Source organism: Gobio gobio (genome assembly GCF_949357685.1).
Source record: "Gobio gobio genome assembly, chromosome: 1".
Taxonomy (NCBI): Eukaryota; Metazoa; Chordata; class Actinopteri; order Cypriniformes; family Gobionidae; genus Gobio; species Gobio gobio.
In genome coordinates this window covers 35,395,025-35,410,178 of record NC_137097.1, presented here as the reverse complement: position 1 = coordinate 35,410,178, position 15,154 = coordinate 35,395,025, and the positions used below count along the sequence as shown (strand labels likewise).

Below are 15,154 nucleotides of genomic sequence, written 5' to 3'. Positions count from 1 at the left end.
TCAATTTTTGGGCTGCCATTCACAGCCATTATAAAGCTTGGAAGAGCCAGGACATTTTTTAATATAACTCTGATTGTATTTGTCTGAAAGAAGAATGCCATATACACCTAGGATGACTTGAGGGTGAGTAAATCATGGGGTCATTTTTATTTTTGGGTGAACTATCCCTTTAAATATTTAAAGGTTTTGAAATTGACTGATAAAATCAATAGACATTGAAGATTTTCTCAGTGAACTAACTGTGATGGGACAATGACAATGTTCTTGACGATTTGACAATGTAGACCTTTAGAACACACTAAATGTCAAAGATACCGGACAGGAAATTAACACACATCACCAGTCAAACAGGGATATTATTTTAAAGTGGTCAGGTTTTGTTATTGAGCAAGTGTGATTGGGGGTATGGGTATGTCCCGATCTTCAGTGCCGCCATGTCACTTACACACTCAGAATAGTCATAGATGCCTCAAAACATAAAAAGTAGGATTTTTTCCCCTTAGAAACAAAACAAAGTATTAAAAATTTCCCCAAACACGTGAGTAATGTACGTTACAAACCTGTATGCTAGTATGGATCCAAACCAAAGCATTACGGTATTACTCTCAAAAACAGCACAATTCGATTTTTATGTTTTAAGCAGGGTTTTTCCTAAATTGAATTTTTTTTTCAATTTTTGTCCCGCCAAAGCCTTATCTGATCAGCTATTGTGATTTATGATTGATGTAGTAGATGACTGCAGCGCTTGCGTTAACTGAGTGACAGAGAGAACGATCAGAGCTCCTCCCCCGCTCGCACTCTCTGTCTTCAAAATAAGCATTCTAAGCTTTCCATTATTTCACATATTACGTTAATCAAAATCAAAAGGTCGGAAGACCGAATCCATGTTGCACGTGGCGCTATCAGACGATGTTTTCCTTTAATTACCGCTGGGTGTGAAATGCGCTCAAAAAATTGTCTCTTCTCTGACCAGTTGACATAAACCATACTTTCAATAAACAGGAAACAAATCCTATCCAGTTATGAAGTGTTTTCTGTGTGTTGACAAATCTTTCGCGATGTTCTAACAGACAGGATTCGCACACAACGCGTCTGCTAATGTCCGATTCTTGACCTAATGACTCCTTTGAACCGAATCATTTTAAAGACTGGTTAGAACAACTGATCTGTCCAACACTGAACTCACAAATCAGTTTAATAATTCCCTTAGAACACATCTGAAATGAGAACAAAAGTGTGTTTACCCCATTTAGCAAGAGTGGGTGTAAGAGTTAGTTTTAATTATCCACAGTCTTTCAGCTTATTTATGATCATAATGTGTAGTAAAATAAATAGCCCATAAATCATTTAGTTTATACTGGAGTGAGGTAAACCCAGAACAAAGTTGTTATTAGCTAGCTGATAATTTTATGAAATTGTATGGCAGAAAATTAGGCTATTTGTTCATTTTTTTTATATTGATATGATTATATACCAAAACAATTATCTGTAAATAGTGTAAAAATGAGGAACAAAAACAAACATCAAGGTATCAAAATAAGATAAGCAAAAATTACAAACTTTCTTTGAATTTATTTAAAATGTATTGTCAGTATTGCGCTTGCAGATCACGTGGGTAGGGTACTTTTTTACTGTGCGTGTGTGTGTGTGTATGGATGACCATGTCTGTCAGCCACCACCGAAGACCATTTTTGACCCAGGAAAAACCCTGTTAGGTTAATAAATACCACATTTCCATACAAAGCCAAGCCCACTGTCATAAATCCACTTCAAGACACAAACATTGGAAAACAACATGGATGTGCTTGTGTGTCGTGAAGTCTCACCAGCTGGAGTCGTGCTGCTATGCGGTAGAGCAGGGCACGCTTTCGGAGGAGGGCTGTGCTGGGGGTCGGGGTCCGGGGCCCCATGGCCAGCAGGGCCTCTGTGCTGTGGGCCACTGCCGCCTCATACTCCTGCCTCGCTAATGATCCAATGGCCTCGTCACATGACTTCTGTGGCCTCCTGTCCTCCATGACTCTGGGACAGAGTTTCTGTCATGAGAAAAACAAGGGGTTAAACGCCTCAAAATTGCCATATGTGAGCAGCAAACCTCTGTGCCTAAACATTTGATTTTGCAGTTACACAGCGGCACCATAGAGCATCTGGACACACAAGTCATACTGAAAAACCCCTATGAAATCAAAATCCTGTCACTCACATGAGATCCACCAATAGCAAACCACAAACATCCGATCAATTCCACATGGACCAAATCAAGCATCGCCCTACATTTATTCTTGCTCAAGAAGCCGTTTCTCTCGGATTTATGTCACTTTAGGAAAGAAAAGACTATCGCAACTTCTGTTTCATGCTGACTTTAAAAATGCAACCTTCTACAATGCGAGTAAATCACTCACTATTCAGATTAAGAACAAGCAGAAGATATGCTGGTTTCTTCAGTAGTGGGCGGAACTAATGCGCAAACGGCTATCTCATTGGCTGGGGTTCATCTATTACCGCCCCTGTTTTGATTTCAGCAAATCAGTTTGAGCGAACGCTGACAACATGATTATTTTTCATGAACCCAGCAAGCTAATCAATCTTTAGTGCATTGTATATTAGGGTTGGGCAATGTCCACTAAATTGGCAGTTAACGATGTTTACAGTAAAACATCGCGATGGACGATGATATCGGCGGGGCGGGGGGTTTTGAAGGATATATTTTACTGTAGGCCTATCTGTTTACATAAATATTATTTTTAACTTAAAAACTATAATTTTGTTACTTTACTAACCCAACAAATAACTCATCCGGTCTTTCCAATAGTTTACACGCACTTGTTACGGAGCAATTCAATTTTGATTTTGCATATTGTTTTTTAAACTTTCATTCGTGTAGTTCATATGACCACCTTACAATATTTCAATAACATAATTTATTTTGTAGCCTATGCTATGCACGATAAAAAGTTAATTGTGCTGCTAATTATAAGTGAAATGTAAAGTGTTTTTCCCGTTTTCTTGTTCTTGATTTGTTGATTTTCTGTGTTTTAATAAATGTGTGTTATCAGAATCTCCTTCATTCTTTCATTTGATTTGACATTATGGCCAAGGCAAATTGTCTTTAAAAGTATTAACCAGACAAAACTGCCGCTTCAGTGCAGGAGGCACAGAAGAGCTGTGTGACAATGAGCAAGATTTCCTGAGACGCTACAATAGGCTACTAATAATTAATTAATAAGGACTATTTTCTTGAACAAAATTAAATATTTTAAGTTAAATGTACTGTGTAAGACACTGAAAAAAGACAAGAGGCTAACAATGTCAAGATCAATATTTGTGTAGCCTGCCTGACACGGTATTTTCACAGACTAACACACGTCACGTCTCCGGCATAGTCTACAGTATTTGAAATAGCATATATGCATCAGTTATATTCTCAATTTAATTTACAGAGCAATCCCTGCAAAGTTTTTAGGTTAACTATAGAAGAGACTAGGATTAGTGTGTGTCACACACGCAAGACTCGCAACGGGGGGCGTGGCATCACGATGGTTGCTTCCATCGTGATGTTGGTCAGCCATCGTCCATCGGCACAACCCTATTGTATATTGCTGTTAGTAGTAGAATTACTAGTATTATCTTTTAGTAATAATTACTATCGGGGCTTGACATTTACACCCACCAACCAGCCAAATGCGGGTGTATTTCAGCAGTGGCGTGTAATGCAGTTACTCCTACTAGTAGCCACTTTGGCGGGTTGAATTTTATAGTGTTGTGGAGTAACTCGTTACATGTAACCAAGTGACGTAATTGAATTACAAAATTAATGTAACTGTTACAGTTACTGAGAAAAAATGTGTAATTAAATGAGTTACTTTTCTGTACAAATCTAGGATATGTTGAATAATATTAATTTGTTGCTTTGCCTGTTTTTGATGTGCACGATGTCTCCTGCCATTTAGTAAGCTATTCTGATCAATCCACATCGCCGCTGAAAGCTTTATGCTGCGTTCACAGCGAACGCGAATTGAGCGTCTGGAGCGAGTGATTTCCATGTTACGTCAATGAAAAGACGCGTCTATTTCGCTTCAAACGCTCACCTTGAAAGTGGATTCAAAATGTTTATGCGTCCAACTAGACCCGATAGAAGCAAATTTGACGCTCAATTCGCGTTCGGTGTGAACCCAGCATTAGGCTACAACTTGCCTGAGAGTCGCCATGGCATGAAATTTTAAAATAATTTCAAGGGCACAAATATAACAGTTGACTGTTTCAATGTCGAACCTGAGGAAGCATCTCCTATGATAAATGTTAACCTTAAGCGCCACCTAGTGGACAAATATCTATCTGTTTGTCCCGTTTTAACTTCCAAAGTAGAGCTATTTAACTACACAGCAATTGGTTATAGAGTCTAAACAATATTTTAGGTGGAATATAACTATATATAAAAATAAAAAAATACAATACCATGCATGTTATGACAGCTACACTGGGGCGTCTGTTTGGGTTGCCAGTGAGTCTATTCTTGCTTCTGTTAGTGAGAAATCAATATTAGGCTTTATATGGTATAATGGTTTCCCTTCACACACACATAGTGGTACATGTTTTTACTACAGTATAATGATCTAGAAGTGTGTGTTTTCTCTTAAATATTAAAACTAAACATAACCATCTCTGTTTTTTAGAGGTTAAATGTTTGAAAATGAAAATATTCGTTAGAAATTTCGAAAAGTAATCAAATGTAATCAGTTACATAAAGTAGTTGAAATAGACTTATTACATTTTAAATAGGGTAACTTGTAATCTGTAACCTTACATTTCCAAAGAAACCTTCCCAACACTCATTTTATATAATATATACATTTTTCAATTGTAGTCTTTTAAAAAGGCATCTGAAATAATAAACTAAGTGCGATGTAGTGTTGTCAAAAATATAATTTTTTCAATATACACTACCAGTCAAACGTTTGGAAACTGTACTATTTTGATTGTTTTTGAAAGAAATCTCTTCTGCTCACCAAGGCTGCGTTTGTTATTAAAAATACAAAAAAAAGCTGTAATATTGTGAAATATTATTAAAATGTAAAATAACTGTTTTCTATTTGAATATATTTTAAAATGTAATTTATTCCTGTGATCAAAGCTGATTTCCTCATCATCATTACTCCAGTCTTCAGTGTCACATGATCCTTCAGAAATCATTCTCATATGATGATTTGCTGCTCAAGTAAAAAAATGTGCTGTTGTGTAAAAAATTTTTAGGATTCTTTGATGAATAGAAAGTTCAAAAGAACAGTATTTCTCTTAAATAGAAAGCTTTTGTAACATTGTACTACCGTTCAAAAGTTTTGGGTCGGTAAGAATTTTTTGTTTTGGGGGGGGGCTAAAAGAAATTAATACATTTATTGAGCAAGGATGCATTAAATTGATCAAGTGACAGTATAGACATTTATAATGCTGCAAAAGCTTTACATTTTAGATAAATGCTGTTCTTTTGAACTTTCTATTCATTAAAAAATCCTGAAAAAAAAAAATGTACACAACTGTTTTCAACATTGATAATAATCATAGATGTTTCTTGAGCATCAAATCGTCATATTAGAGTGATTTCTGAAGGATCACGTGACACTGAAGACTGGAGTAATGATGCTGGAAATACAGCTTTTATCACAGGAATAAATTATGTTTTAAAATATATTCATATAGAAGAAAGCTATTTTAAATTGTAAAAATATTTCACAATATTACTGTTTTGCTGTATTTAGGATCAAATAAATGCAGCCTTGGTGAGCAGAAGAGACTTCTTTCAAAAACAATCAAAATAGTTCAGTTTTCAAACTTTTGACTGGTAATGTACATCGATACGGAAATATCTGAAACACTTCCATTTTCTCAGAATAGACAAACATACATATATACATATACATATACATATACATATATATATATACACACACACACATTTCTGGATCTACATTTTCACTTCATTGGACGTAATTTTTTTTGCTCATCGTCTCTGAATCAGCTGTTTTGATGATTTTTAGTGGACAGAAAATCGCATTAACACATATCAACATCTGGATCAACCAACGTTTGACAACCACAAAGTTTTGGAGTTAAGTGGTCAGTTGTGATTATAAAAAATGATGATTACTGTTCACGGCAGAAACGACTATAAAAACAGTTGAGACACATGCAAGTGTGTTTATCTGAAGAACTGAAACTTGAGAAATGTGCAGAGACGCACAAAATTGCATTCAAATACACATTTCCACACCGGTTGCGCTGGTTTGTGCTAATGCTATTGTAGTGTGGAGTCATTTTTCCTTTTCTGTAATAATTAGGTCACAGCTGTAAAGTCCATCTGGGCTGAGTTAGCGGAGGCTGCTGGGAACGCTTTTCCCACATTTTAAGGGGTGGGGTTTGTGCGAACGCTTAAAAAATTTTTATTCTAAGCAACTAAACCAAAATCCCAACTAAACTCGTGAAACGGCATACGTCCTGGATCCCATGACCATCCTTTGAATAGACGCCAGCAACAGTTCGGCCACCATAATACTTTAGTTATGGCTCAAACTTTCATTACACTATCAAATAAAATAACAGTAAATAATATAAAGCTTAAAAATACTATGGTAGCAGTACATTGTGATTTTTTTTTTAGTTGTACAATAGTCGGATATTTTTTTTTACCATTAAGTGTACCAGTGTAAATGATTTTATAACCATTCTGCATGGTATTACCATCTGACACCACACAATGATGCCAGATAAGGGTGCTCCGATCAGGATTTGGGGGCCGATCACAATCACTGGAAGCAGTATTGGCCGACATAATCACCGATACCGATCACAGAAAGAAATAATACTACTCTTAACAACAATCTATTTTTAAGTATTAAAAAAAAAAAAAAGATCAGAGAGTATCATGAATTGACAACTCTTTATTTATTGACAAGCAACATGCGCAACATATTCCATTCCCCTCTCTTAGAGGTGATGTCACTTTAAGACCGATAATTGCTAATGCAACCTTTTACACTACAGACTGAACAAAATTAAGCATTGCTTGGTCATCGGTTGACCTAAATTGGTATTATCTAATTGTGTACTTAAATTTAACAGCTGATTGGTTGATTGTAATCCATTACATACCTTTCTATCAAAGTTATTTGAAATTATCAAGATGATTTCATTCTGACAGTTTAACTCTGAGTTCTTGTCATATTTTATTACCATTTTCTAAACTATAGCTATTAAACTGTGATAATGTGAGAAATGTTAAAGGCGTCCTAATAAATTTTGGTTTGACTATTCTTGACTCTTTCTTGCATATGCATGTTTATATCTCCCTGTTCGGACTTTATAACCCACAATTGTGAGTTTATATCACAATTCTGAGGGGGAAAAAGTCAGAATTGCAGGATATAAACTCAATTCTGAGGAAAAAAGACAGAATAACGAGTATCTCACAATTCAGTTTAATCCTTCTAGTAATTGAGATAAAAACTTGGATTTGCGAGGGAAAAAAAGTCAGAACTGAGAGATAAACTCAAAATTAACTTGTTTTATTCTTTTATTTGTCGCGGTAGCATACAAATGACAGAGGGAGGTGAGACGCGAGTGCGAGTAATTAAAAATGCTACAACTACTTTAAAAACAGACATCTGGGCACATTTCGGCTTTTATGATCAACCTCGTAAGCACCAACTGGAGAACGCGCGGTGTGTAAATAAAAGCTATATGATTTATCAAAACGATTTCATTTACACTTGGGCACATAAATGTATCTCCGCAAAACGGATGTAAATCCGATCTCCAATTCCCGCACTATATGCAGATTTAAAGGAGTTCACGTCACCGAAAACAACAGATATGAGCTGTGCTTTATTGATCATCAGCTAATTTCAAAATCAAAGAACGCAATAGGAGAGAGTGTGGCAACAGCACTGGTAAGATCATTCAGCTTCTTTACTTTTAATGAATGTGATTGTATGTTGAGCACCTACGACTTTACTTTCTGTAGTTTGTGCGCTGGCTTGATGAAGAGATGCTCATCTGCGGCGATGCATGCTTCAGTAGCGCTGTCATATCTGGCTATTACATGTCATATAGTCCATAACATGCTCACATGTAAATTTTACTCCTCGTAACAATGCTAAAAATTACGTATGTGGTTTAGGGCTGTAATCTCCCAGTCGATTAGTCGATTATTAGTCGATAGGTTCTGGCTCGTCCAAAATTCTGATTGGTCGATTTTTGCCGTGTTCATTTCATCAGGTGGAAAGCACTAATTGCTAATGGGGGTGTTTTCAGAGCACAGGTAACAGTCTGTCTTCAGAACATCCCCCTTGTTTTCACTTATTTTGGATTAGCCCAACCAACTGGAGAAGAGAGACAGATTGAAGTAGACGTTGCTGTATATTATTTATTTAATTGTGAGAGCGTTTTCCTAGTCAGTCCTCTTCTACCATGTCAACAAAGACATCGGCAGTGTGGCAGCATTTTTTTTTAAATAGAAAATGGGAAAAAAGTCGAATGCAAATTTTGCAAGCAACAGTTTGCTTATCACAGCTCGACGACAAACATGTCATATCACCTAAAAACGGTAAGCTAACTTGTCTGCGTTAGATTGCCCCGTCTGTTTTGAGTTGCCCCATCCCTTTTATTATTGTGCCAACTGCAAATTTATTTCTAGTATTATTTATTGGATTTGGGCACTTATTTTATTTTTTATTTGGAGCCTAATGCGCTGATCCACTGTTTGTATACGTTTTGAGCATATTCCTTTTTTTTTTAAGTTATGCATTATTTTGTTTCTGCTCTTGATCTGGCTTGTTTAATAAATATTCCTTTTTTATTCAAGTGGACGTGCCTTTTGTGTTTAAGAGTAAAAGCTTTAAGTTAATAGTCTATTCGTGTCTCAGCCGCGAAATGATAGTGTCTGTCAGTTATTAGGCTATAATACATATGTTATATATACATACAAAAGTTTGTGTGATAATATCACTAGTTGACAATTTTCGGAAATCATAGGCTATGATATTGCGCAGGTGCACGTGATGCAATGCTGTCAGAGCCGACAGACTCGTGTCAGACTCATTTCAGTGCAAAATAATCAGGTCAAAAACAATATAATATACTGCAAATAGCCTACTAGTTTATGTTTATTTATAATTAATTTAGGCAGACAACAAGGCTACCAAGTACTGCGCACAGTGCGCAGCTAATTCATTTAACGTTTTTTTTCCTAACGTCATTTTTAGTCGATTTTTGGACTTGGACTTAAGTCGACCAAGATTTTCTTTGGTTGATTACAGCCCTAATGTGGTTTCAACAACCAGATGCATTTAGACTTTAGTTTTGACTGTATTGAGCACAGACTACCTCCTGAAGTGGCTTTTAGTATTTTGTGTATTTGTTCTAAATGCTCCTGTTGTCTTCTGTGCCCAGACTTGAGACTTGTTTTCTTTGAGCAGGTAAAATTAAAGGTTCAGTTCATATAACTGACTGACAAAATTGTATACATGAGGATGCGGTGCATCGTCGATGCATTGTGATATCGAATTGAACCAAATCAATCAATGGCATGATAATTGTAATCAAACTGAACCGTGAGACCAGTGTAGGTTCACACCCCTAGTTAATACACAGAAAAAAATTGTTAGCCATGGTAATCTTTAATCAATCAAAATCTGAAAAGAAACTTCTGATCTGGAATGACCTTCCCTTTCCGATGACGGCAGGGGTTTGAATATCCTAAACCACTCCCCTCCAACCGTTAGTCTGCTATGAGCGAGAGATGGAGAGGAGGGGCGCTGAAGTAAAACCCTGCCCTCTATTCAATATTTTGTTTCACTTAGAAATTCGTCACAGCACTGAAATAAAATCAATTGCAACTTCCGGTTCACTGGGACTTTAAGATTAAAACATTTTGCCAACATGAGATCTCGTGTCACTGTCAGTCTTTTTACATCAGTGCAAAACTTGGGTATGCAGATTAAGACAACTATTCATCAGCATGCATTGATTAATCCCAGTGTTTTATGTTTTTTCCAGAGCATTACTATTAAAAAAAAAAAAAGTATTTATTTAGCTGTCAACGAAAATCCGCCCTCAGCCAGTTGTACACTGTCCACCTTTTTCTCCGCGCTTCAGCAGCTACAGAGACAACAATGTCTTGAAAGCCATGCAGGTTCATTGCCTGAATGAGGGACAATTCAAGGCAGGTTTTGCTAAAAAGTTAAAGCTCAAGGAGGAATCAGTACCAACCATTTGTGATCCAGTTTATGGTCTCCGGAGCGATACTGGTCACCGGTAATGGAAGGGACTCACAGGAACGCACACGGAGTAACGGCCGAGCTCAGTGTTTTGACTGAATAATATGGTTTCTTTCTCGCAAAACCTTATAGTATGCCTCCTGAACACTTGCCATATATAGCGCGCGTCTCCCTGTATCATTGTGTGATACTTTTAAATAATTTTTGTAATGTTTTAGCTGATCGCCATTCACTGCCATTATATGGAGGAGCACGTGCAGGACATTTTCTTAAATTTCTGCTTTTGAGGTCCGAAAAAGATAGAAGGACACAGGGCATTAGAACAACAGCAGGATGAGTAAAAGATTATTTTATTTTCATTTGAGGGTGAACTATCCCTTTAAGATTGAGTCACATGGACTATTTTAAAGCTACACTGTGTGATATTTTCCCCCATCTATGATCTAGCGGTGAAAATGTATATGACCATCCAGTGAATATTAGTTTCTGTTCCTCTCAATTCCGATTTCGTTTTAACTCCTACGGTGGCCGATTTAGTCCAAGATTAACATGGCTTCCAGTTCGACCTCGTCCATATTCGACACGGTGCCATCGAGTGTTAAAACGCGAAAGGCGAAGCCTTTCAAGATGGAGGGGCAACAGGGCGACCCGCATTCGAACCCCTCACCCGTATGTATTTTCAATGGCATATTATAAACTTACGAGAATACTTTATTACTTGAAAGAAGTAAATATACATTAATGAGCACATATATTTTTGAAAGAACTAAGTGTTTTTAGCTAAGAATAAACTAAAAAAGTTACACAGTGTAGCTTTAACAATGTCTTTACTACCTTTCTGGACCTTGAAAGTGTTCATTAAATTGCAGTCTATGGGTCAGAGCGGTCTCAGATTTCATCAGAAATATCTTCATTAGTGTTCTGAAGATGAACGAAGGTCTAACGGGTTTGAAACGACATGAGGGTGAGGAATTAATGACAGAATTTACATTTTTAGGTGAACTAACCCTTTCATGCACTAAACATTACAGAAATACAAGTATCGGATCAGGACTCGGTATCGGCAGATTATATCCATTCAGACTCGGATCGGAGGCACAAAAAAACTTGATCAGGAGTCAGGACATCCCTAATAACAAACATTATTTATCATCAGTATATATATCATATACTGTAAGAGTGTAATAAGCAGAAATGCAACTGGCTGCTTTGCAAATCTACTATTTATTGTTACCACTGTAAAACCATATTTAGGAAAATGGCATCTCCTTCAACCAAAAATTCTCTTTTCTTCATATAATGGAAACTACTACACACAATTTTATTGTACTGCCCTAAAATTATATTTTAGCTTTACACCATTGAACGTATAAAGCGTCCGTATAATTGTACTTTTCTTTTTTAATAATGTATGCTGGGGACTGAGCTGCTAATAAACTGCAAATTTATAAACGGCATAATATGTAGGATTTTTGGATTAAATTATCAAAAAACCACTAGAACAATGTTATACATTTTGTTGACTTGTGTACTTACATTATCCCAAATGTTTCCAAGAATGTTTAAATCCAGAGAAATTTGCTATTTTAACCAGGATACGGGTATGATGTCCGTGTGTCGCCTATCAATGACATCATACCCACGTTACCCAAGATTTCTGGTTTTATTTTGTAGAAACCATGGAAACACCAAAGACGCTTTAATATATTGTGTTTTAGTAGACTGTGTGAACAAGTGTCTCATAGTAGCTGCCGAGCGAATGCACGGAGTAGCATTATAACATAACTTTCAACACACTCAAAAAATGTGTCTAATATGATATTTTATTCACCCCCATCTCATCCAAGATGTTCATGTCTTTCTTTCTTCAGTCGAAAAGAAATTAAGTTTGAGGAAAACATTCCAGGATTTTTCTCCACATAATGGACTTCAATGGCAACCAATGGTTGAAGGTCCAAATCAATGCAGTTTCAAAGGAAGGGCTTCAGAGGCTCTGATCCCAGACGAGGAATGAGGTCTTATCTAGCCAAACCTTTGGTCATTAAAAAAATAAATTAAATGTATATACGTTTTAACCTAAATTGCTCATCTTGCGCTGCTCTGCGACACACCACGGATTGCGTAATCACATAGGAACGGTCACACTAGGCATAGGCGGAAAAACCACCCCAAGCGAACGTGCGAGGACTAAAACAAACGCCCTTTACCAAAAAACACTCCATCTCCAACTTCAAAATCGCCCGACAATGTTGTTTTAACATTTTTTATTTTTTTGCTAAAGGACATTTGTATTAGTCTTCGCATGTGCACTTTGTAAACACAGGGGCGGAACTTCAGCCCACGTCTAGCGTGACCTTTACGACAGGATTACGTCATCCTTAGCACCTCGCAGAGCAACACAAGATGAGCAATTTAGGTATAACAAAATGAGCGATGGTTTGGTTAGATAAGACCCTATTTCCTCGGCAGAGCCTCTGAAGCCCTTCCTTTGAAACTGCATTGATTTGGACCTTCAACCGTCGGTTGCCATTGAAGTCCATTATGTGGAGAAAAATCCTGGAATGTTTTCCTCAAACTTAATTTCTTTTCGACTGAAGAAAGACAGACATGAACATCTTGGATGAGATGGGGGTGAGTAAAATACCAGGAAATTTCATTTCGAAGTGAACTAATCCTTTAACCATTGAAGGATGACAATTTTATATATTGAAAACATGATATAATATTGATATATCAAGTTATGAATTAGGCAACTAATGTGTTATACATTAAATTACATATAGATATATTTTTAATGTAGCATAAATGTCTCCAAAAGCTTTGTGGCATGGCTGCTTAAAGCAAAACTGAAGAAAATATGAATACAGTAAGTTACCCTGTAACATGATATACACAACTGCATTGTTGATATTTGCATAATGTCCCATTTTCATGTATAACACACCCTGTCCAGAGTCTCTCACTTACACACACTCACTCACACATTTTGGATGGGAATGTCAGATATCACACACACAATATGCAAACCAACATCTAATTAAGCAGGAGCACACCAAACAAGGCAACAGCGCCTCAGTAAAATATATAAACACTCTATATTTGGATTCCGGGTCAGTTAATAATAGATGTCCCGTCTGAGTGCGAGTGTGTGGCCGCGTCTCAAAAGCTATCGAGCTGCCTACCAAGACAACAACACTGAGCCATCGCAGACGCGTTCTGGACGTACCGTTCCGTCGTTCGTTCCATATGTTTGACCAGTTCGATTAGAACGCGCGAATCGAACGTTCAAATCTCGTTTCCGATTCCAAAACGTGATGTCTAGGAAGGCAGCGCGCTAGGTTTTGAAACACAGCCACTGTGTCCGTCCAGAAAGAACAACAACAACTGCGTGTGTGCCGCCACATCAACGCAAATACGCGCAATCAGCCAGAGCGTACGATGTGCGATCAAATGACGCTGATGATCATTATTGGTCACTTCTAAATAAGAGAGAAAGATTACAATACGTGTGTGTGTGGTCTGCGATGATCGCTGCTCTCATGGCCTTGAGTTACAGCCGCCCCCGGACACACAAACACACATTCACATTAACCTGCAACATTTACAAAACAATCAGCCCTGAATCTCGCTCATATACACCCTGCACTGATGCGTCTGTCCGTGTGTGTGTGCGTGTGAGTGAGTGTGATGATCAAGTGAACATCGCAGTTACACGCGAACATCTTTAGCTGCTAGTCAGAGTAGCGCAGCTGCGACCAGGCCTTGTCATCATCACATTAATCGTGCGAACGAGCGCCGCGATTCCTCGCGTTCTGACGCGCGTGACACACGAGCCGACAGCCGCGTGTTGATGGCGGGATCGACGGCGGACAGAGCCGAGGAGGGTGAACGGCGCACGGCAGGAAGGTGTTGGAGGAAGTCTGCACTTACCTAGCTTTACTTTCTACGCCATCTTGGATCCACTTGTCAGCTGTCGCAGTGCATTATGGGTAAAATATTTCTGCGCACCGCTTCCTGCCACCGCTCACTCCTACCAGTGCAACACACACACACACACACACACACACACACACACACACATACACACTGCAGGACACTCGTGGGGGGTTCTAACTTTTGGATACTACATTTTTGATTTATTCTTGTTCAATCAAAATTCAAATTGTTCAAACTATTTGTAAATATACATTTGTAAATATGATTCTAAAGCAGTTTTTCAGCAGCCTATTATTGCTTTATTGGCATAGATGTAAACAATAGCCTACAATTTTGATACTTAGAATAAATGAACATAAAATAGGTGAAGAAGGAAGTGCATCTCTGTCTTGATCAGGACAGGAGAACCAACTCTTGTAACCAACTCTTGATGGCTAGACTGCGCTTGTTCAGGATCCGTCTCTGCTTTGTGTCTCAGGAGAAATTCGTCCAATTCATAATTTGACTTTAGAGTTCGATAGAATGGTAATTTACTTTTTTGTTTTAGTTTTCCTGATCCCAATGTCCCTGATATCTATTTTGTAGATTGTTTGATAATTTGGTTTATTTTGATGTTTGGGGGAGAAGCAGTGCTGGTCTGAGACTGGTTAGTGAGTTAGTCGGGTTAGTCAGTCTCAGAACCAGCTGACTGAGGGGACTTTTTTTTCGGGGTTCAGTTCTTGGGTTTGTAACACTTTAAATTGTAGCAATTCTGTGGGACTTTGAATTTGAGGGATCTTTTTTGCAAATTAATAATCAATGGGAATCAGCCTAATTCTGCCCTACATGCATTATTGGGTGTTTTTCTTTGTAATTTTGCAGAATTATGTGTGTGTAAGGCTTCTGCTGGATGCCTGTCCCATCTGGTGTAGCTCTGATCACTGAGCGGACCCCAAACCTCACTTCCATACAGC

At 37.7% G+C, this 15,154-nt stretch overlaps 1 protein-coding gene across 6 annotated transcripts in view; it reads right to left on the bottom strand.

Annotated features, from left to right (window-relative positions):
• helz (helicase with zinc finger) overlaps positions 1-14,256 on the bottom strand; it is an 85,849-nt gene extending 71,593 nt beyond the window's left edge. For 3 of the 6 annotated variants that reach the window (XM_079832799.1, XM_079832800.1, XM_079832803.1), the window contains exons 1-3: positions 14,196-14,246; positions 4,453-4,516; positions 1,827-2,033 (exon numbers count right to left, since the gene is read on the bottom strand). In XM_079832799.1, coding sequence (XP_079688925.1) covers positions 1,827-2,033; positions 4,453-4,455 — 210 coding nt within the window. In that variant the 5' untranslated portion in view covers positions 4,456-4,516; positions 14,196-14,246. Of the gene's footprint in view, positions 1-1,826; positions 2,034-4,452; positions 4,517-14,195 lie in introns of all 6 variants that reach the window. The other 3 variants (XM_079832801.1, XM_079832802.1, XM_079832804.1) reach the window with 1 other exon arrangement.
• Between the last annotated feature and the right edge of the window lie 898 nt (positions 14,257-15,154).